A 22,927-nucleotide genomic window follows, 5' to 3' on the forward strand; every position below is an offset into this window, starting at 1 on the left:
ATTATGCTACACCAGACTGATCCAAACCTGGGAGCTGAGGGAGACACTCAAACAGGCTGGAAAGACTCTGCTGTGGTATGGCCCATAAGAGGACAGCTTTTTAAAGCATTTGTGTCTCTGCTAAAGGGTTTCTGAAGTTCCAGGTTTAAATTCCCTCTCTAAGTGCTGGAGTCTGCCCTCTGAGCACCTCACTAAAACTGAGGTAATGAGGGATATGATCAGTTTTCTGAGGGTGTTGTGACCTAGAGGCAGGTCTGATTACATCATTTGTTTTGGGTTGAGTCTCAGGAGCTTTATAAAAAGCAGTCCTAAAAGCAAGAAGAGTGAAAAGGGGAGAGGAGGGCAATAACTCATTAGCAGAAGCTCTGTATGTGTGCATTCTGCTACTTGCCACATGTCTACAGGGGTATTTCTTCAGAGTGCAGAGAAACCTGTGAACTGCTGGAATATTATAAGTCTTTCCTTGAGATGTCAGCCAAGAGCTTCAGTGCAGTCACAGTGGCTACTGTGCTGATTTTCTTCCTAAAGATACAACTCTCAGTGCAAGCGCCGGTGAACGGTAAAGTCTTTCAGCTTTCTATTTTATTGTAACTTAGGGCAGCTCTGTGTGTGCAGGAAACTGGCCTCTTTTAATTAGTGCTACTTTAATACCATGCTTGAAGTTTATTGTATATTGTTGCAGTCTGTGGTTGTTTGGAGTCAGTACCCTTATTTCAGTTTCTCAGTACAGGTATTCTGGCATATACAGGAAAGAGAAATTTGTCCTCTGGTTTAGTTTGCATTATAGAGTTCTTTCATGCTCAGTATGCCTTGCTTTGACATCTTTTTGTTTCTTATAGAACAAAGTAGAGACTCAGAGTTAGTGGAGGCATCACAGCTTTCCCTCTGCCCTGTTTATTTTTAAACTGGAGGGGGGGAAAGGCAATCCCTGTGAAGCATCCTCTTTCTCTTATATTTAAATAGGATTAGTTCTTTTTAGGAGTGAATGTTCATATATTCAAGCTGATTGCAATCAATTTTCACCCTTTCAAGCTAATTATCATCCACCTAGTGTTGCTATAGGATACCAGGGAGAATCATTATAAAGGGTTGTGTGAGAGGATTTGCTCAGCACATATATTCATTGGACCAAAATCCTGAAGGTTCAAACATGATCCGGAGCTGTTGGCTCCATGCAGAGCTCTGCCAAGACAAGCATTTTACCATTTTTCATATGAGCAGAATAAGGTGTGGAATTAAAACTTTTAAGGTCATCTTTTGTTGTTCATATATCCTCTGAAAAATGCCAATATTCTCCAGTAGAATCTCCCACCTGAAGGGCAGAAGTGCTTTCCAGAATAAGAGAATAAACTTGATGCTTTTTGGGTGTTTTCTGTGACCACATGGAAGATTTGGAATTGCAAGGATGTGTTGAAAAGATATCTTACCTTGCATCCTGAAGGGAATGCTGGAGAGCTCCTATCTTAGAATTAGTACCAAGGAATGGCAAGAGCTACAGTATCTGCCTATCTCTGACATCTTCCCAAGTAGATTATCACAACTACAACCATTCCCACTTTCCCAGTTCCCAAGTGACATTGGTAAGGTGTTTTTTCCCTGTCTATTGAATGAAGGGCAGATTCTCTGGCTCCAGGAACCCCCTCTGCCATGCATGGGCATTAACTGTGCTGCTCACCAGCACTCATCCCAGCATCAACAAAGAGGCAGGAGAGTGCTCACAGAGCTGTTCCCTGTTCCCCTCTAGATGTTAAGCCTCTGATTTTGGGAGGCAGCGTGACAATCTGCCTCCTCCTCATTTCATTATCAGCCAAAGTAAGGATCATAACCTTGCTCACAGTCTGAGGTTGGCAGCTCTGTATGATCATTCAGACAAGATCAAGAAGATTCTGCCATCTGGTCACCTCTTCATCTCCTGACCTAAGCTGGATGAAAGGAGTATAAATGTGCCTCAGCCCAACCTACACCAGTTGCTGTGATTGTGCTCACCAGTAAAGTCATGATGGTAGTGAACTGCAGGTCATCAAAATGCTCACAGGCTAAGGAATATTTCACTTGGCAAAAGACTTGAAGCTTTTATGTATTTTTGTGTCAAGTGGTGTAACTGGCCGTAATATCGAAAATATTTGAAATATTTGGTTGTTTTAAGGTTATTCTAGATTATGAAAATCATAGTTTTGACATTCCATACACATTTCAGTGGTCAGTAAGAGCATGAACAGAGTAGCTATTGTAGTTAAGCCAATATTTCTTCAAACCCTGCTCAGATGAGGATATTTCTAAAATCTACTGCCAGTCACTTGGTGTCTTTATACAAGTTTTACCTGCAGAATGTTCTGAGCAGAAGACACAAGGAACCCCCAAAAGACCTCACTAAGAGATAATCCCCTCGAGAGTGAAGGTGAGAGGAAAATGAAGTTTCCCATCTTGAAATTGAAGACAGTGCATGAATTCTTTTACAGGAAGAACCTGAGGTCTTCAGCCAGGGTGATTACACAGCTTTGAAACTTCCAGTGTAAAAGAACAAGGCACACTGGCCTAACAAACTGAAAGCAGAGAGTTCAGTGTTCCAGGCTGATACAAAATATCAATACAAAAGAGCCAAGTGCAGCTGTTTCTCACTTCCCTACAAATTAATCCCAAACATTTCACACAACATTCCTTGGAGAAGAGCTGTATCTGTGACCACATTTCAGAGCACAGGAAATGCAGCCAAGAGCCATGTATTGTGCCTGTGAGGATAAATATCTGCACACTCACAGGCACACTGGGTGCTTGCAAGACTTGTGATTCAGGACTGCTTTCTAAGCAGAAGCAAAATTAAATTTGGAAGGAATGAAGATCTGCATGAGCCTGATAACCAGAACTGTTCAGGTCTGTCAGGACAAGCACCTCTAATTACACAGCAAGCTGTATGATTGCAGGTTTCAGGACTAGGAATAAAATAATTAAAAAGAGCATTTAATAAGTCAAGACATTTCCAAAGACATGTAGAGACACTGTCCCAAGTTCAGTTCCTTAAGCAGTGGGTGAGTATTGATCATTTTAACACTCATTCACCCTCCCAGGATTCGCTGAGCTCCATGGGTTCATGTATCACACTCCCTTTCTTCGAAGTCTATCTATTAATCCCTGTTTCAGTTGGCAAAGCCCAGAGCTGTACAGAAATGACTGTCCATCATTTCCCAGTGTAGCAACTGGCAAATCACTGATGTTTTTCAAACTCCTCAACTAGGCATGAAGGGGTTTGTTGTAGCTACACCCCATTTAAATTCCTTACCTTCCTAGCCAGAAAAAAAATCAGGGATGTACCTACATACAAAGTCTGTGGATATTCCATCAAAGAGGAAAAAGATAGACTGACAAGAGTTTATGGGCAGGATCACAGGGATAATTATGATTACAATTTGGGCAAGAAAGGTTCCTAATCTTTGGAAGTGTCTATGGTTTGCTCAACAGCTGGGGCTGGAAAAATAGATGAAAGTATTGCACAGTGCAGTACATGGGTTTAAGTAGCAATTTGTTTCTTTACAGAGTAAGATCAATTTCAAATATTCATAGTAATGTTTTCTTTGTCTTTGAACAGGGTCGAAGTGGTCTTATATTGGTAAGTACTAATTTGTATAATTCATACATACTAAGTTACAGCTTTCTTCTGTGTTTTAAGGATAACATGCCAAATGTATTCTGGTGGGTATTTACTGGGTTCACTACCTTTACTCAGGTTTGGATCTGGTCAGTTGTCTTGAAATCTGTTCTTCAATCCATCAGGTTTCACATCTGGGTGACTGAGAGCCAGTTATTGAGTTCTAAATTGCCTTGTGGAATGACAGGAACTTCAGCAGACTGAGGTTGACCCTACAACTGCAGAGGTTCCCCAAAACCCTGTTTCCTCACCAGTCACAGACCAGCAGCACATTTGAACCTAGTTCTGCAGAGAGCATTCCTCTCCATACCCACATGGGTCTTCATTTTTGAGTCAGAGTTCACAAATCACCTGTATCATGTTACTGAAGACTTGGGTCCCCAAAAATCAGTGACAAAGCAGAATAAATCATATTCAGGAAAACAGTGTTAGTTTGTAACTAATTGAACTGATTTGTAACTAGTCCTTTTTGTGAGCTACTGACCTAGAAGGACCTGGTGGCTGCTCAGAAAGAAGATTTATCTAGATGTTTTCTTTTAATTGGTCAAATCCTCTAGCCAGGTATTTCTTCACTCAGAGTAGCATTTTATATGCCACATGTCCACAGAGAAGTAGCAGTACTGGGAATCTCACCAAAAAAATGCTTGTTCTTAAGCTTTTGGTGCTGCTCCAAGGCAGAACCTCTGAGGCTGAAGCTGCATCTCAGAACTCCTCCCTCCCTTTGGCTGAGCTCCACTTTACCTGACTGGCTTCACGTAAGCAGAGAACTGTCAGCTGTGTGTGCACAGGTACTGCCTGACTGCCCTGCACACACAGACACTTCCCACTCTCACCAGGGAAAGAGTCTGACACAGTTTCACTGACAAAAGCCTGGGTTTTCTACCTTGACAGCAGCCATCAGACAAACCTAACCCTGCTGGGTAGTAAGGAAAACAAGACTACTTTTGCTCCTTTAACCATCAAAGTAGAAGTTTTGCTCTCCATCCCAGGGCAGTGCTTGTTTCAATTAGTTACTTCTCCCTTTCTGGGAATTTGAGGGCCAGTGTTTATTTCCAAATGTGTTGTTCTCAGTGCCCAACTTCATCAGTTCCTGTTAAGCTCTTCCATACTGCAGTCTGATTTCTATATTCTAACATGTGCTGGACGATAGAGGGAAGGTTCACAAAACAGATTATCTTTTTCCTTCAACTACTGATTTCAAAATATATCTAGAAAAACATATGAAAGAAAATATATAAAAGCAACTTCAAAAAATTAAAGTTGCAACTGAACTTGTACAGGGTAGTACAGAAAAGCAGAAGTGGAACATTGATCTGCACAGAGAAAACCAGGTATTAGAGAGACTGCACAAAGCCAGAGAAGAGCCTCTCCATACTCTTCTACTGATCCTGGTTCCTTATGGCAGCCTAAACCTCCCACCATTTATCTTCATCCCTGAAGCACTTTGCAATGCCTTTCACTACAGGTAAGTCAATAGGAAGGGAAAGGAAAGCAAGCAATTATAATGACAGTGCAGACTGATGTCAAGATGAGGGTCAAGGTGTAAGATTAAGGGTGGAGTAGGAGTAGATTTGTTGAGCAGGAGAGTATGTAAAGCTGATTGTGGATACAGTGTTAGCAGCTCAGGGCACAGTGGCAAAGCAAAGATGACACAGCATGTGATCAGGCCTTATCTGTTCAGCACAAGCTTTCCAAAGAAATGAGCATTTGTCTTGGCTATAATGGAAACTACTACATTAGATACAGTAAATAAAAAGGCTAAACCTCTTCTCTGTTTGCTTCTTCCTTAGCCAAGCTGCAGTAATGCTATTTCTTCTTCCTGTTTTCACTATTCTTGTATGTATCCCAAAAAAAAAGTGGCTGAAGGAAACACCACAGAGCAGTGAGCTGAGGCACGAGCCCTCGGCCCTCGTGGCACAGGTTGGCTCTGTGTTCTCTGATGGGCTGCTTCACCTTCTGTAAAATGGACAACAGACATCAAGCACATTGTAAGAAAAGTGTTTTCAGTTAAAGAACTGAAGGAATTGTTCTGATGCCCCATAGCTTAGGACAACATGTGCACACAGCTCCTGGCAATGTTGCTGTGTGGCTGGAAGGTGCAGGCCTGAAGTCCTCTGCCCCAGGAGAAAATTGCTAAAAGTGGATGTGGGGCTTCAATTCTTTGGATTCTGGGTTTCTGTTTCTGTAATGTAGGTGGGTCAGAAGGAAATCAGAGAACCAGAGTCATCCCTTCAGAGTGGACAAGCAGCTACAATGCAGAAAACCAGCTTTACAGACAAGTTCAAAGTAATAGTGCCAACAGAATTACTAACCTGCTTTAGCAGTAATAGTGCCAACAGAATTATAAATGTGCTTTAGCATGTGAGGAGACAACCTCATGCTGCAATGTAGACACAAGAACTGTTGTTAACAGACAGCAGGCTAATTGTACTTGTACACTCTTTCATTCTTCTCTTACCAAATACTCCAATTCAGTGGGGTGCTGAGAGCCTGTGCTAAGACCCTCCAGTTCCCCTTAGGAAATGCCAGCTCTGGTGAACACACTAAAACATGCCCCAAATTTCTCATACAGCACTTGAATGCAGTAGCAGGGACAGCTACAGCTCTTGGCAATTCCTCTACCTCCCAAGCTTCCCTCTGGGTATCCACACCCCGGCTCTGTGTGCCCAGAATGGTGGGATTGAGCTCTGCCTGAGCTCTGAGTGCAATGGAAACCCTGTGATTCCTCCCCCCAACACGAATATTAATTGGTCATCAGAGCATTTACCAGTGCTGGTAACACTGGTGTCTCACAGGCCTATTTTCTCCTTGTTTTAAATGAGCCCATGTGCACATCCTGGGAGCAGACCCCACTGGGGTGCTGTGGGCCTGGCTGCAAAGCCAGAGCTGGCAGAGGAGACGATACAATGGGCACAGGCAGCCCGTTGAGGGTGGTTGGCTCAGCTCACTGGGCAGCCTGACTGTCCAGGAAATTATTGCTGCTTTATTTACAGACAGCTTTTATAAAACAGCCACGAGGGCACAGCCAGGCTCAGGGCTGTTTACAGTGTGGTAGGGGAACACGGTCCTGGAAAATCAAATGAAAGGCGGCAACCCACAAGCTGGATTTGAGCAGCCTGAGTCTGCACTCCCTACACCAGGGAACGTTCCTGGCAGCACTGGGAGCAGGGGTAGCACGAGGGTCCTACTTCCACTCACACCAACAGCTCCCTGCCTTCATTTGCTCCCTCCAACAGCTGAATAACAGTGTTGAGTGGGTAGAACAGGCCCATGGCACAGTTATTGCTCTGCTGACAGTGCTGATGGGATCCTCAGAGCAGCGAACACCTTCTGAAGCGCCTGGGTCTTTCACAAAAGAAGAAAATTAACTGTGAAGATAATTTTGCAATACTTCTTATGTTAATACCTTTTGGGACCTGTAGCACAGGCCAATGTTAATACATCCACACGCTGTTCTTTATTCAGTAGTAATCAGACAAAGCCTTTGTAAACACGATGTGATTTCCACTGAATTTATCTGAATGTGCTGGCACAGAAAAAGGAAAATCTGGTTCACAATCAATCATTCATTTTCAACAGACCTAGCTGAGAAATGCCTTCCAGCTGTGTGGTTTATCTACCATGGAAATCTCAATTTCACATATGCAAACCCAAGCTGCAGTGAGCTCAGCTCTTTGAGACAAGAGTTTCAAGGCACTGAAATTAGAAAGACTACGTGACAAAAGGCAGAATTTCTATAAAAACTGGTTTTGTACCAAAAAAGGGGTTTTGTTTGGTTTTGTTGGGTTTTTCCTAATTGAGCAGGAGTGAGAAACAAGCAAAAACTGCTGTAGCTTAAAGGCCTGTGAGTGAGTTGCAGAGTTATGCCAAGGAAAGGATAACTGCTAGTAAAGATCAAAGTACATAAAGACTGTGATAACTACAGCATTTTATAGAAAATACAAAAGTTTTCCTTCTGAACTGGTGATGCGGGTGTGGAAGTTCCCATCTTCTGCTGCCAACTCTTCAGGGTATTCAGTTTATCCAAACATAGTACTGAAAAGATGATTTCTACTTCATGACATGGTTTTCACTGGCTGGGACTAGACTTGTGTTTTATACATCAATTACCTATTTAATTATCAAGTCTCCAAACCTGTGATATGTAGTATATTAAAGTCTTCTTGCAAACTCACTGCCTTAAAAAACCTTTTTTAAATGATTGAGTCTTCTTACAATAAGGGTTTCTCACCAGTTTTTCTGACACTGTTTGAGTCTTAACTCCCTGAAAAATGTTAAATATCAGTGTCATTGTCTTGCACATTAAGTTTCAACCTAAGAAACTATCATTTCCTGGGAAATCCTGATGTATATTTTCCTGGGAAATATTCTTGAGTATATTTGGAATTTATGCTCTTGTGGATGTACTTGTTATTTGCCAAAAAATAGGTAGAGGATAGTATGCAGTCTTCTATAATGTCAGCATAACATTTATTAGCTTTTTAAGGAATTTCAGTGACTTTAGGATCTAAGAGGAGAGAAATTAATGTGATTGTCAGCAAACTGGAGTCAAAGATTTAAGCTGCAGCAACATCAAGGCCTATTCATACTGAAAAGCACTGAGTCTGAATATCCACACTGCAAACTATGTCATGTGTTAACCTGTGTCTTGAATAATTTTAAACAGCTTTGACAATGAAGTAAGTCTGTCTTTAAGCACCAGAATTGCACTTGCCTCTGTCACACACACTGTTTAAGTCAGGTTCACCTCCACTATCCATATACTTGGCAACTGCCTTGCATGTAAATAAAGTGAGCCTCTAATAATATCCTCCTGGCTGCTAATTTCCTTCAGAAAAGATCTGAACTTGCTTTGCCACTGATGACCTGATCTTCAAAGAAGCCACAAGGAATATTATAGGTTTGGAAGAGAAGCCTTCTAACCAAAGGCTCAAGGGATTTATTTTAAGAGAAGTAAGAAACTATATCCTCTGTGTTGTAAGTACTTCAGTGAGGAACAAAAATGTGGTGACAACAGGCTCACAGTGAAAATGAAGCTGCTGAGGAGAGCACTAATGAAGTATCTTTTACCTGAAAAGCTTAAAGGAAGAGTAGATGTTTATTCCCTTCTGAAAGATGTGGCCTCATTGAAGCAGGGAGGCTCAGTGTCCCGTGTTATCCAGACCGGGCTGGTGATCCCAAAAGACCTTCCTGCCTTGGAAAGAATCATGACTAATGTTCAGAGACAAGGAGAAACACAAGTTGCAAGTATTTCTTTTGGTATTTAGATCCAAATAGTCTCAGCTTACAGCCTGTGAACAGCTACTGGCTATTAATGTGTAATTAAATCAAAGGCACAATTAAAATTCTCTTGATATTATCTATTCTTTGTAGATCCTACCTCGGGCAAAAGACTGTGATGAAGGAAAGTTTCATCAGAGTTTGAGCAAGTTATTGCAGGTCAAATTATCATAGCACCTTCCATTTTTGCAAGTTAGCTTTTCGGTGTGGGTCATGCAGTCTGGCTGGATAGAGCCAGACAGTTTGTACAGTGAGGGAAAGTCTGTGAGGGGTTTGCTTTCTGTGCACTGAACTCTCTCAACATGAAGTCACTTCTTTCAGCAATCCTCTTCAGAAGGCTGGAATAGCTGCCTTCCTGGGCCTGTGCCTGCTACTTCCATAGGGAAAAGTGATTCCTGTCAGTAAATAATCCAACTACTGTCACAGATCCAAATGTTCATGGGCCCTGTAGAGACAATGCCATCAGGGAGGCTCAGGGGCACTGTGCCTGCCCGTGGTGCTGCTCCTGCAGGTCTAACCCTGTGAGCTGCCAGCCCTGCAGCTCCCCAAGAGTGTAACATCAGCAGCAGCTGAGACTGTCAAAAAATCGAGGGGCAGTGAAGGCAGTGAAGTGTCTCAATGTGAGATTTTTTTTTGCATTTGGCCCTTTTCTATCCAATGGTGCAATTTTCCAACATCCAATTTTCTATATCCAATGGAAAGATAAAATTGAGATTTAAAAAAAAACTGCCTAAAAATTCAGAAAAGGCTTCCTTTCCAAATTTGGTGTTAAGGCTTGACAAATGTGTCTCTTGATTTGCACAGGTCCTGACGGAGAGAAGGCCTGGCCAAAGAAATACCCATTTTGTGGAGGAGTGTTCCAATCTCCAATTGACTTCCACAAGGATATTCTCCAGTATGATTCCAATCTCCTGCCTTTAGAATTCATAGGCTACAACGTGTCCTCCACTGACCATTTTACACTGACCAATAATGGTCATTCAGGTAAGGGAGCTCAGTGACAGTAGGAGTTGGGAGTTGCAGGAACTCGTGGGGTTTTTTGCTTCATGGGTGAACTGCTTTGGTTATCAGATGAAATTAAGCTGTGATGATAAAGCCTTCATATCTTCAGCACAGGCTAGGGAAACCTGGGAATGTACTAAGGACAAATGCATGCCCAGTAAGGTGAGTTTTGAATAAAGAGTTTTAAAATAAACTCTAGGCATGTCAGAATTAATTCCTGAGCTTTTCTTACTACTTTGGTTGTGGTGCTCTGAAACAGCAACAGACTTTGTGATTCTGTTGAAAAGAGATAAATTGATAAAATATGAGTGTAATGGGTCTCTGACATCCTGGGCTATCAAAGCAGCTCAACTGAATTACATGGGCAAGGAAGGAAGAAAAAAAAAAAGAGCTAGGAGCACCATTCTGTTCCTTTGATTTCAGACAGAAACCTCTTTAGCATAAGACCAGTAAGAAGACAGAATAATAATTAGAAATAGCATACAAGCATGCCCTCCCCACTGCAGCACTTAAACAAAGTGTCACTACAGTAGGTAAAGGCAGAGAAGATGCAGTCTTATAAAGATCTACTATATTGACACAATATATAATACCAGTTAGTTCCACCATTTTTCATTCCTTCCTGAAACATTTGAAGACAAAGGAATAAGAACAGTTATAAAGCTCTCCTTCTTTGTATCCTTTTCTATTTTATAAGCATCAAAATAACCTGTGTTATAAAATGGCCTCTGCTCTGCTCTGGCATGTTTGGTTAAAAGATGACCAACATGCAAAAGTCTCTTTTTCTCTCATTCTTTCAGTGAGGTAAACCTGCTCTATTGAACATCATAAGGACATGATTCCTGGTTTTCCTCTTAATCAATTCCTCCATCAAAAGCAGGTTCCTTTAAACTAGGAATGGCTGGAACACCTTTTCCCTGTGAGCCTTCTTTTCCTAAAAGTCTTTCTTGGTCCCGAGTGAAAGACTGCACTGTCACAGTTGAATGCTTTGGGCTGATGTGAGTGACAGGCAATAGGCAGAGAAGCAAACATTGTCACTGTGGGCTTTGATGGTGCCAGGAGGCAAAAGAACATCACAGGGAGTCTGTCCCTCACATAATAGTCACTCAGGTACAGGCAAATTCCTTGTAGAGCCTTTGTCACCTGTCACTGTCACATCTCGCCCCTAAAACAGAGTTTGACTATTTCCTAATGAAAGCCAAGACAAAAACATGTTCCCCCTCAGTAAAAATGAGAATTCACTTCTAAGGTCAGTGCCCTCCTAGAAAGCTGGGGAGATGCAACCTACTCTAGAAACCTCACTTAGGTACAAATTGATTGCTGTGAGTAATAAAAAATTAGACTCTGTTGGAGTGATCATTACACAATCTGCTGCTGCCTTCTCTTTCAGCCAGAGAGGAAACCAGTAGGACACTTAGTATTGTCTGTCAGTCATTCCTACATATAATTATTGTGCTTCACCAACCAGCTCATCCAGATACAATCACCTACTTCAGCTAGACCAAAAACAGAGCTCAGAATAAGCTTTTTAGGACCATAGGCTTGCAGCTGTTCCTTCACTAAGGTTTTGAGCCCCGTTTCCCCTGAAAAATGTGTCTGGCACACTCCAGAAACAAATTATATTCACGCCAGAAAGTAATAAAGAAATCAATCTGATCTTGACATAAACTGTTACTTTATGGAGTAACAGTGAACAACTGAGAACTTTCTCCTGAGTTAAGAATTACTACACCAAAAAAACCCCAAACCCAGCTTGTCATCCCCACTGGAGAGTATTAGTGAGCAGAAGGGAGGGTAATGCATGCCAAGATCTCCATCCAGTCAAGAGAGGAAATTCTAGTTCTTAAGGTCTGTGGTTATCTTGCTGCTTGACATCAATGTTCTGGGTTTTGGAAGCAGTGAAGAGAGGGAGAAGTTTATTTGATTTTACCATGTGCTCCTAAAAGAAGATTAAGAAGCAGAGGAGTTCAATGTAACGGGAGATAAAAAATACCCTGATAAGTCTTAATTTACTAAGACGTTTTCAATCATTATAAGGGGATTGAAAGAAGGCACATGAGCCTAAGTTTTGCTCCAACATATCACTAATTGTCTCTTCAATAAGTCTGAGATAAATTTGCGTTCTTCAGGGAGAAGAAAGATTTCCATTAGCAACAATTCTCACACTCAATTCCTTCATTTAAGAAAGTAGAAAAAGGATATGTTCCAAATTCTCCTGATTTACCTAGAAAGGGCTAAAGAGCACTGAAGTGTTTATCTCCCCCCCAGACTGAGACGGGTCTGAGTTAAGAACCTGCTTTGTTCATGCTCCCTACATAATATACTTAGACAGAGGATTTTTATTTGCCCTGTTCTTGAGAGCTGTGGTATCATCTGCTCCCATCTGGCTTTGGTCTGCTTGCAGTGAAAATGTACCTGTCCCCTACCATGTCCATCAGGAACCTCCCTTTTGAATACACTGCATCTCAACTCCACCTGCACTGGGGGAACCGCAACAAGTCCGAAGGCTCGGAGCACACCGTGGGTGGGAAGCATTTTGCAGCAGAGGTAAGACAAGCTCAGGACAGGGAAAGAGCAAAGAAGGGTGGGCAGGTCCCACTGCTTCAGAGTGGGATCTGTGTCCTGGGGATAAGGCTGTAAAAGGCTGCTAAGATCTGGGTATGTACTAAAAAATGGATTGTGCAAAAAAAGGTGGACTCTGATGTACTGTCACTAAGCCAGGGAGTTAGAACTTGGGCTCCAAACTCAGAGCTGGAACAAGGTCACTTGAGTCATTTCAAGATATTTGGTACCTTGGTTCTTCTCTGTAAACCAGGTATATCTTTTAGCTGCATGGCACTGCTGCTCTATTTACCTTTGCTCACCTTCTTCTATCCAGCAAAGAACTATTTGCTACCTTTCCTAATCTTAAATGATGGATTTGGGAATAGATTTTGATAGGAAGTGCCAATCAGATATTTACCTCAAAATTATTAGAAGTCAGTCAGAATAATTTGTTTGCATAACAGCACTTTAGGAATCCATTTCTTCTCTATTTAACACTGAGTTTTGTGTTCTAAATATTGAAGTGTTAAGGTGGGATTTTTTTCCAGAAAAATTTACTAGTACTACAGTCAAGATGCTTTGAAGCTGAAGTCATTGATCCTCTTCCCCCTTTCATTATGAGGGTTGTGAGGTGTGTGTAACTTGGCTACAGCAGGGCTGGCGATGGGACTCCCAGGACCTTTTGCTTTTCTCTAAAAGGATCTTACACCCAGAAATCACTAAAGGACCCCCTTATATTGTCTTATCCTGAGGTGGCTGAGTTGGTCCTTTTTAGCTGTGAAACAGAAATGTGAGCATGACCCACATGTTACTATAACAAAGTATCCCCTTCTTTGTAGCTGCATATTGTGCATTACAACTCTGAGAAATATCCAGATGTAACAGCAGCAATGGACAAAGAGGATGGACTGGCAGTTCTGGCTGTTCTCCTCGAGGTAGGATCCTTTGGGGTTTTGTTGTTGTTTAGAATATGCTTTCAATCATTAAGTCATCAATGTACAAGATTATCTAGATCATTTAACAATACAGTGGCTGAATAAAGGTTTTTCCTTTCCCCTCTCACCAATAAAAGGTCAGATTCCAGCAGCACATACCAAAACAGGAACACATTCTGAGAAAAGAGGAATTCTGAATATTGCCTCATGGTTTTCAGTAAATTAACTTCAGCTATGTTAAATCCATTTTTGCATTAATTTACAAACTGATGATTGGTAGGGTTTATGAAACAGGAGGCAACAGTGAATTCCCAGCTCACTTCCTCAGAACTGCTGGAGCCTGGAGCAGTTTTGACCCAGCAGAGGCACAGGCAGGCACAGCCTTTGACCACCATATGTAATTAGGATTTAACCACAGTCTTCATGCTGCTCTCTTCTCAGATTCTTTGAATCACAGTTTACAGTAAAGAAGTAAATTCAGTGACCTTTTTAACAGGACAGAAGGACAACTTTCCAATTTTCCTCTCTAAAGCCCCACATACAAAGATAATAATGATCATAAACAGGTTTTATTTTAGTACCTTGTGTGTATATGTCTCCCTTTTCTTGAGGATTAAAACTCCTCATAAGATAACTGTAAAGATAATTGTTAAATGTGAGGATTTTCTGCAGCATAGAAACCCAAACCTCCAGGATTTCACATTTCCATCAAAAAAGTGAAAATGTTCTAGTTAGCAGACAAAGCTCTCATTAATGCTATCCCAACTCACTTCCTAGCAGCTCTAAGATTTTGACAGTAATTTTGTGTTACATTTCAGTTAATTTGGAAATTGCAGCTGTGAGAAGTTTCAGAGTATTGTATATTTTGCTAGGGAATAATACTGATATTCTGGTTATTTCCAAGCAATGATATTTAAAAATCAAATTAGGGAACAATGGAGATTAGACCTTTGAAAAACTTTCAGCCAGCTGGTGGCTGTTGCAGTTGATCTAAGGACACCAGTTTACTATGTCTGGTTGTCAGAGGAGTTGCTAAGCACCAACTCTGAAGAATTAATGAAAAAAAGGCACTGATTATCAGACAGAAAAGCTGCTGGTAGCAGTTGAAAAAGATGGTCTTTGTTGATAGTTGAGTTATAGCCCTTGCTGGTGGTACCCAATGGTGTCATTCTTTATCTTCCTGGACTGAGAGGAGCAGCAGACTGAAAAATGCTCGTGGGTGGAAAACTGTGGCTTTGATGAGAAAGCAGCAGATGATCTGAGAAGCCTGTCAGCTGAGAACTTATGCCTGCAAGGCTCTCAGAGGAAATGGTTTCTCTCCTTTTGCTCAGCACTCTGAACAGGCAAGAGCAACAGGGGCTTTCAAGGGCACAGTAAAGTCTACACTGCTGTTGTTAAGGCAGCATCCTGACAAAGCAGCTCTGACAGCTCTCAGTGGGAGCATAACTGTGCTCTGAGGACAGTGTTAGAGTTTTGAGTTATAAAATCCCTTATGCCACACTGGTACATGAATATCTGGACAGTGGGGACACTTGCCTTGTGACAGGCCATCCAGTACAGCCAGAGGAGCACAGACTCACAGTGCACAGCTGTTTAACTGTGTGATCATTTCAGATCGGACCCTTCAACCCCTCCTATGAAAAGATCTTCAGGCACTTCCCGAACGTGAAGTACAAGGGTGAGTGGCTGCACCACACTGAGAATGGCTGAGGGTGTCAGATGCCACCCTGAGGGGGATTGAACTGGCTGAAGAAACAGCCCAGAGATCTCAGACAAACCTGTCCCAAACAGAGAGACCTCCAAATGCAGTGCATTTCTGGAGGAGTGTATGGCTGCCATGCACCACGTGTTCCTGGCTGGGCTTCATTTCTTGCACACGGTGGCTTTTAGTTAATCTGGCCTTCAGTTTATGTTACAGGATTCATATTTGATATCTAAGACAAGATTTGTACATAGAAACCCTAAAAAGCTGTGTTCCTTATTGAACTGGGACTATCTCTGCTAAAAGGTATTTTTCCTATCCCAGTGATAGGACACTGAAAACACCTACTTACTGAAAAGTAAATTCACTTCACTGGTGCACTGCATGTATAGGAATGATGCAGGATTTTACATGAATCCCCTTTTTAGATCAGAAGGTCCAAGTGCCTGGTTTCAACGTTGGAGAGCTGCTCCCTGCCAGGCTGGATGAGTTCTATCGCTATGAAGGATCCCTGACAACTCCTCCCTGCTACCCCAGCGTTCTCTGGACAGTTTTCAGACACCCCGTCACAATTTCACAGGAGCAGGCAAGTTTCAATAGAGCACATGTTTCCCTGGCTGGGGTCAGAACAGTAAATGCATATTCTCATTTCCTGGATTGCTCTTATCTTCCTGTAAAAGTGAAAGAGAGCCATTGCTAAAAGCCTTCAAGTGGGAAGAACAGCACAGAAGTGACATAAATCAATACCTTGTTCTGTTTGGAGTTAGCATGTTTTCAGTTGACCAGAATAAATAAATGACAGACAACAGCATAGCCATTGGTGCAGTATCAGCTTGAAAACACCACAGTCAAGTGAGATTAATTTCTGTTTTCACTGTGTCCTTACTCCCTGCGTAAAGACTTTCCATGAGTTACTTGCAGATTACTTTGTTCACACTCCATGTCTGAATACTACTCACTAAGCATTTTAGTGCTACTTGGATCCTGACTTAGGTATGACAGGTTGGGTAGATGTTAAGTTTCTAAAAAGCATGTGATGTGTTATTTGTCAATCTTGGATCCCTAGTGTTTCTCCCAGCTGATATTTTTTGTGCTCATCTAATTAACTTCTTTGGTTCTTAGGTGACCACTTACACAAACTATAATAAACTCACAGTCACTATCTTCTGATTCACCTAATTACAGACACAGGGGAAAATGTTATTATCAAAGTCTCTGATTAAATCACTGCATGCTCCTCGTTATGAAAATCCATTCTTACCTTCGTCCACTCAGTCAGATTGTGTCTATAGCAGAGTAAAGAGTTCTTTCATAAAGTAGCTTTTAATACTGCTTAGGAGTTAGACTGTGCTAGGGGGAGCATACTGGAAAAGGCCACCATGTTTCCTCCCCTCCAGTTTTCCTGGCAGATAATCACTAAGCAGGATTAGTGTTATCAGGATGTAAACAAAACACAGCTGTGCATTTGGTGATGCCTCACTCTTTACACAGTATTCTGTATTTGGGCTCACAGGCCACATAAGACCTAAGTACCACTTAATTATCCCCTTCCCTTTGATTTCAAACACACACCCTGGCACTGCTTTCTCTGGATCCTGGGAGCTGAACAGGGTGCTTCCCTTTCTAGCTCCTGGCCCTGGAAACAGCCATGTACTGCACGGAGAGTGACGACCCAGAGCCCCTGGAAATGGTGGATAACTTCAGGAACGTTCAGGAATTTCATGAAAGACTGGTTTTCATCTCCTTCCGTGAAGGTAAGTTGTGTGAATGCTTCTGTGCAAAGAAACAGTGCCCAGTCCTTTGGGGACACTTGAAATACTGAGGTGGCAGTGCTGTTGCATCTGTACCACTGCAGAAATACAGCAATCTCATTTTCCAGCAGATCCCTTTGTTCCCTTTTCTTCTCTTACTGCACTGTTGCACGGGCAGCTGTACAAGAATAAGGTACTCACAGAGTACATAAGAATTATTTTTTCCACAGGGGGTGTCAGGCAAGACCTGCAACCCTTCTGATCAAAGGCAAGGAGGTAAAAGAAGAAAAACACATTTGGCCTTCTGATGCTTAGCAGAAGTATTTGCTGTCACTACAAACACTGGACACCTTAAGCTGGCCGTGCCTCACCAGTGATGTTTGCTGGTTCTCAGCAGTGCCAGGCTTGGTTTTAAGCAGACCACACACTTGAAGGGAATCACAACTCTGCCTTTCAGGGACACTGCTTTGGGGAAATCACACAGAATCAGAGGAGGTCCTTGAGGAATTCAAATTTGACAAATAAAAATAATTCATAACACTGGATTGTGTGATCCAGGGTTACAAATAAAAAAAAAAAAAAGGTCATCTTACGAGGAAAAACTGATTTAAAAGCTTAATTATGCAGGGTTACACAATGGCAATGCATAGGTTTAGTGGGGGGTTTGCACAAAAGTTTGCATCTGTGGTGAGGAGCTGAGCTGTACCCACAGGAAGGCATTGGAGTATATTGTTTGTGCAAAATGTATTGTTCCAAATTCTTTGTAGTCTTACAAACAAATACTCAGGCATCTGTGAAGGTGGCACATACACTGAGGGCAGAGGAGTCTAGGCAAGCCCCTCTACTGTTTGAAATGGAGACTAAAAGATTTCTGAAAGAAAAAGGAGACAGCACAAAAAAGATTGGCCAAGCAGTAAACTTTCAAATTAATAAAATGTGTTAGGACATCATTTCACCCTCACCTGCCAGTTTCTTCACCGTTTAGATGAAAGAACAGAAAGCACAGGAGTTGTGTATATTGAGAAATGTCACACAGCAGCCACTGCAGGGACAGTTCCCTGCAGACACACTGCAGTAACTGTTCCTGCCATTCCCCCCTGCAGACAGACCATTTCATAACAGGTCTCTTCTAATATAAACCTATAAAGAAGAGTGAAAATCAGAGATCAGCCAAAAAAACCCTGGCAGAACATTTCTCTGCAATCAGTGATGATTTAGCCTTGTCACCCAAAGGTGGCTGTTCTCCTGTCAGTTCAGCTGCACCAAATCCCCAGCCAGAGCAGTGTGGGGCATCAGCAGCGTTTGGCCCTGACTTGAAGCAAATCTCCATCTTTGAGATAAAACCCAGAGACAATTTCAGAAGTCCTCCTGTGGCTGGGGGCCATTTCAGTTCTCATGGCAACATTTTAAAATCTTTCTAAAGCTTCCTGTAAGAGGAACTACCATGAAGTTTCTTTTGAGTGCCTTCTCTGGAATTAATGCACATAATTAGTAATTATTTAAATTTATCAAAATTTATCAATTTATCAAGATTTATCAAAATTCAATACCCGGTGGACTTGGCAGGGATATTGTTGATTCCTAACCACACCCAAGAGCTAGTGATTTTCTGAGTCAGACTGGTCAGTCAGAAATGAGAAAGGCACTTATCCATCTGTTCCTTAAGTTCACTTTTCAGCACTGACTTACATTCGTTCTGTAAATCACACTCAGTACTTAAAAGTAGAAGGTAGAGAGTTACAATCCATGATCCCAGTAACTGAAAATCAGACACTATATTTTCATCCAGGAATCTCCAAACACTTCACAGAAATAGCATAAGCATTATTTCCATCCGTGGGGGGAAATCTGACCCAGATGTGACTTTCTCAAAACTGTTGCTGTGAACCAGTGCCAAACCCAATAATAACATTTGGCTCCCCCTCTGCTAAGCCACATTATTTGGCTCCCACGGAGAGGTGACACCAGCTACAGAAACATTTTCAGTGTCTCTTTAAAGCTGGCATGGTTTAGCAGAGTTAAACGGTGTGGCTTATTGCCCATCCTGCTGTTCTTACCCAAGAACTGGTCTTTATGGCTATGAAAGAGGCTGCTCAGCGCTCCTTGAATAGAAACTCCATTCAGTCCAACAACATTTAATTACAGAAGCTCATTGACTCTATCAGTGAACCATAGAAAAAATGTTCAACCCATTTCAGAAAAGGTATTCATGGCCCCTGTAATCTCACATTCCTCTCACCACAGTCACAAAGGCTCCCTCACAGGTGCAGCCCCTCACCTAAAGGGCAAAAAAAGAAAGACAAAGAAAAAGAAGCAAAAAAATGTTGCCATCAAAGCACAGTTCAGCCCAGCTGGCTGGGGGCTGGAAGTGCCCAGCCTGATGCAGCTGAACCACGGGTAGGGACAGAGCACACCTGAGAAGGGAAGGAAAAGCCATAAAAGGATCATGGCTTGGGCCAGGCAACCCCAGAAATTTGTGAAAGAAGTCCCGTTGTACACACCTAGAGCCCAACTAAGCAGCTGTTCAGAGCAACTTTTCTACCCTTTCAGTGCCAAGGCTGCCACCTCCACCTGAGCACAGAGGCCACAAGATGAGGCCACTGGCCTGTGTTTGGCATCAAAATTGCAAATGACTGAAGTGTTCAGTCATCCACATTTTTGATGCCAATAATTAATATCTAAATTCATGCTCACTCTTAACAAGAATACATTTCAAAAGGTCTCTAATCTTGAAGGATTATGCAGCAAAACTCACATATGTTCATAATGTATTCTGGCTGTCAGCAATCTATTCCAATGAAATCAGCTTCACGTTCATGCAGCTGGAATTTGTTATGATGTTCAAACCTTCCACTGCCCACGAGCTCAGTGGGAACTGGTGTCTAGTTTTGGTTATGGTACCATACTGGAATTCTATCTAAGCAAATTTTGTAAGAAGATTGTCTCATCAGACAGAAATGCTCCCTAACCTTCCTCTTCAAACTACAAGCTCTTTTTTCTGCAGTTATCTATTTGGTGTTGTATTTTCTTGTCCATTTGATGCACCTTTACTATAACAGAACTCCCTTTTTGTAAAATAGCTCTCCTTCAACTCCATGGGTTCTGAGCTTCTTCCATTCAGTTGGACTTAAAATTAATAATGAGTTAAATGGGATAAGGCTAAATGCCAGGTTTTACATTTTGGTTTTCTCAACAGCTGATTTAAAAAGAGAAAATATTTAGATGGAATATATGAAACCTGACAGTTTGAAAGAGTTCTGATGTTGCTTAGAGAGAAATAGTCATTGGATAAAAGGTAAAAAACAATGAATTAAGAAAATGCAGTTAAGAGAGCTCACCTTCAGGATCTTTGGGGAGGTCAAAATAAATAAAAATACTTTATTGCCAGAATACGTATATGAAGGTCACTAGCAAATATAGAATTATAATTATAATGCTTAACACCTCTATGCAAACAAGGGAACACTCAGATCTTCATACCACTATCCTGAATTCATTCTTACCTTCTTCAGTGCCTTTAAGTAATATTCTCAACAGCAAAGCAGATCACTTTTCAGCTCTCCACACTCAGTGGTGTTCTGCCTTGAAAAAGCAAAAGGCTTTGAATTTAACAGCCTAACTTGCCTGGGTTTACTTCTTTAGTTCTGCTTATGATCTCTTATACATTATAGCACAAAAATCAAGATTTTCTGACCTCTCTGCCTGTGCATGTTGGTGCTGTGACTCCAGTGTGTGTCTGACTTCCCAGCACGGTGAGCTGTGGATCCAGCTGTGGGAGCAGGACCTTCCAGGGCACATCTGTGCAAAGTTATCCACTCCATAATCACAAAACAGGCTGCAGGGAAGCTGCAGCTGCAGAATGCAAATGTTATGACACCTTAGGCACTAACCTTCTCCTCTCAAGTCAAGGATACTGACAGTTGTGGATGCTTTCCCTCCCTCGCTAGGTTTTGTTGTTTCTGCTGTGATAGCCTGCATCCTGGCAGTCCTCAGCATCCTTGCAGTAGCCCTGTGGCTCCTGAGGAAGAGAAGGTAAGATGTCTGCCTGTCACATCACAGAAAAGGAAGCCAAACCCCAAATTTTTCCTCTGACACAAAGAAGTGCTTGTGAGTCTAAGTAATGTTTGATCTTTTATAAGACATGATCTCTTCCTACAAACTTTGATTTGTTTTTGTCACTGTAGACATTATTTCCCCTGTATCATACACTCCAAAGCAATTCTGTTTTATTGCCAGCAAAGTATGTTTATTTGGCTGAAAGGTCTCTCTGTGCTGCAACCTCTGTGCCAGAGTGGCCACGGTTCTGCCTTTGTAGGAGTGGCTGGGTTTTGTGAAAAGCAAACATATACAGTTGTTTTTCCACAAAATAATAATTGCTGGAGCAGAGCTCAAGTAAACCCTTAAAAGATGCAAGGCCAGGAAACAGAGAATTGTGTGTGAGAATCAGGGAGAACACAAACCCCAGAATATTTCCTAGAACAGTGAGGGAAACGAAGAGAATGGAATTTTAGAAAAACCCCTCCCAAAGTTTACAACATTTTAGGGGAAGAAATATGTATTGTTAAAAGATCATTTAGCCACTGTTTGCCAACAAAACCAAATCCAGGGAAAAAAATCTAAGATTACAAACTTTCCTACAACCTGATCCCTTCGCATCCTGAATTGACTCTGCACACAGAATGTGTTCTCCTGAAATATTTGCAACAATAAGCTACTGTGACATTTGCACTGGTACAGAGAAAAATAATCTCCTGCATGCATAATGGACCATCTTAAGTAACTAATGGTGCTTTTCCTTCATTGGCATTACAGTTATTTAATACATTTGTTTTATTTTAGCTGCAAAAAGGAAGGGCAAGACAACAGAGGTGTCATCTACAAACCAGGCACGTGCAAGGAGGAAGACCTCTCCAAAATGTGATGCCCTGCTCTGTCACAAAAGCCCCTTTTCACTCACAGCACTGATTTACTTTGGATTGGTGGTCTCTTGTTCTTGGCTAATGATAAGCCTCAAGAGAGTACTAAAACCAGGTACCAGCCAAAAGTTTTGTGTAGCCCTCATTCCCTTGTTTTCCAGAGAGATATGATCAGTGAATACCCCTGAGCTGAATTCCTCACCACATTCCTTTCATGTCTGCTGCTCGCTGAGTCTGGGTGTTTTAACTGATTTTACAGTTAATCCTAAACTCCAGTTTTATGGTTTGTTTAGCACAGGTTTTCCCACAGGTGTTCCAGTCTGAACACTCTCATCAAGCTACAAGAACTCTTCCCTGCTAAATCAGGGTATTGGTTTCAGCATCGTGAATAAAAACAAGATAAAGGGCAAACTGTATTTGAGATAAGAGTTTGAACTGGGTTGTTCAGCTGATGCAGTTTTTAGAAGCACAGCAAATGATGCCAGTACATCCACCAGTGGAGCTGGAAAGGAGGAAAAGGGAAGTGTAAATGCAATGGGAGCCACAAGGATTATTAATGGAGTTCAAACCCAGGAACTCAGTGCTGAACAAACACTACTGCTAGAGGAACAGCTCACCTTCCAGACATGACTGTCACTGAAATGAGAGAAGCATCATGTCTTATTATCCTGCTCTTATTTATAGTGTGTGTATGAATGATGTGGAGATAATGCAGTCGCTGCTGCTTTTAAGCAGACTTGTCATTTAATCATAAATCCTGATTGATTTTACAGTGTATATTACAGCTGCAATTAAACAGTAGACGGTTTTGCTGATTTAGTTCTCTGACTTCAGTAACTTAATTCCTAGAGAATAATCTAAATTATCTTTTCAGACCTTATAAACTAGATACTTGAGTCTCATTATACATTTCTGAGGGTGAGAAGCATAAACCTGACCCTGTTTCCACTGGAGACAATGTGGAATGTCACTGACTTCAGGAAGAAAAGGGTGGAGCCAGCCCAGCCCCAATGCATGCAGAATTCCTCTTGAACTGGACATTTAAAGTGAGGATCTGAAGTGCTTGTACTTAATACACACAGAGGAAGTGACAGAGCACAGGCTTATTCCTAAAATAACTCCAGGTCTGAACGCTGCTGAACACCACAATCTGA

At 41.8% G+C, this 22,927-nt stretch overlaps 1 protein-coding gene across 1 annotated transcript; it reads left to right on the forward strand.

The window, feature by feature from the left end:
• The first annotated feature begins 334 nt into the window (after window positions 1-334).
• CA12 (carbonic anhydrase 12) lies at window positions 335-22,398 on the forward strand. Its single transcript, XM_027657522.1, has 10 exons — window positions 335-559; window positions 3,584-3,604; window positions 9,728-9,907; window positions 12,330-12,472; window positions 13,309-13,404; window positions 15,019-15,082; window positions 15,535-15,692; window positions 16,734-16,860; window positions 20,805-20,889; window positions 21,697-22,398. The coding sequence occupies exons 1-10, from the start codon at window positions 370-372 to the stop codon at window positions 21,776-21,778; spliced, it is 1,146 nt and encodes a 381-aa protein (XP_027513323.1). The 5' UTR covers window positions 335-369; the 3' UTR covers window positions 21,779-22,398.
• Window positions 22,399-22,927: the final 529 nt, after the last annotated feature.

This window comes from Corapipo altera, unplaced genomic scaffold, assembly GCF_003945725.1.
Source record: "Corapipo altera isolate COAL_440 unplaced genomic scaffold, ASM394572v1 308, whole genome shotgun sequence".
NCBI lineage: Eukaryota > Metazoa > Chordata > Aves > Passeriformes > Pipridae > Corapipo > Corapipo altera.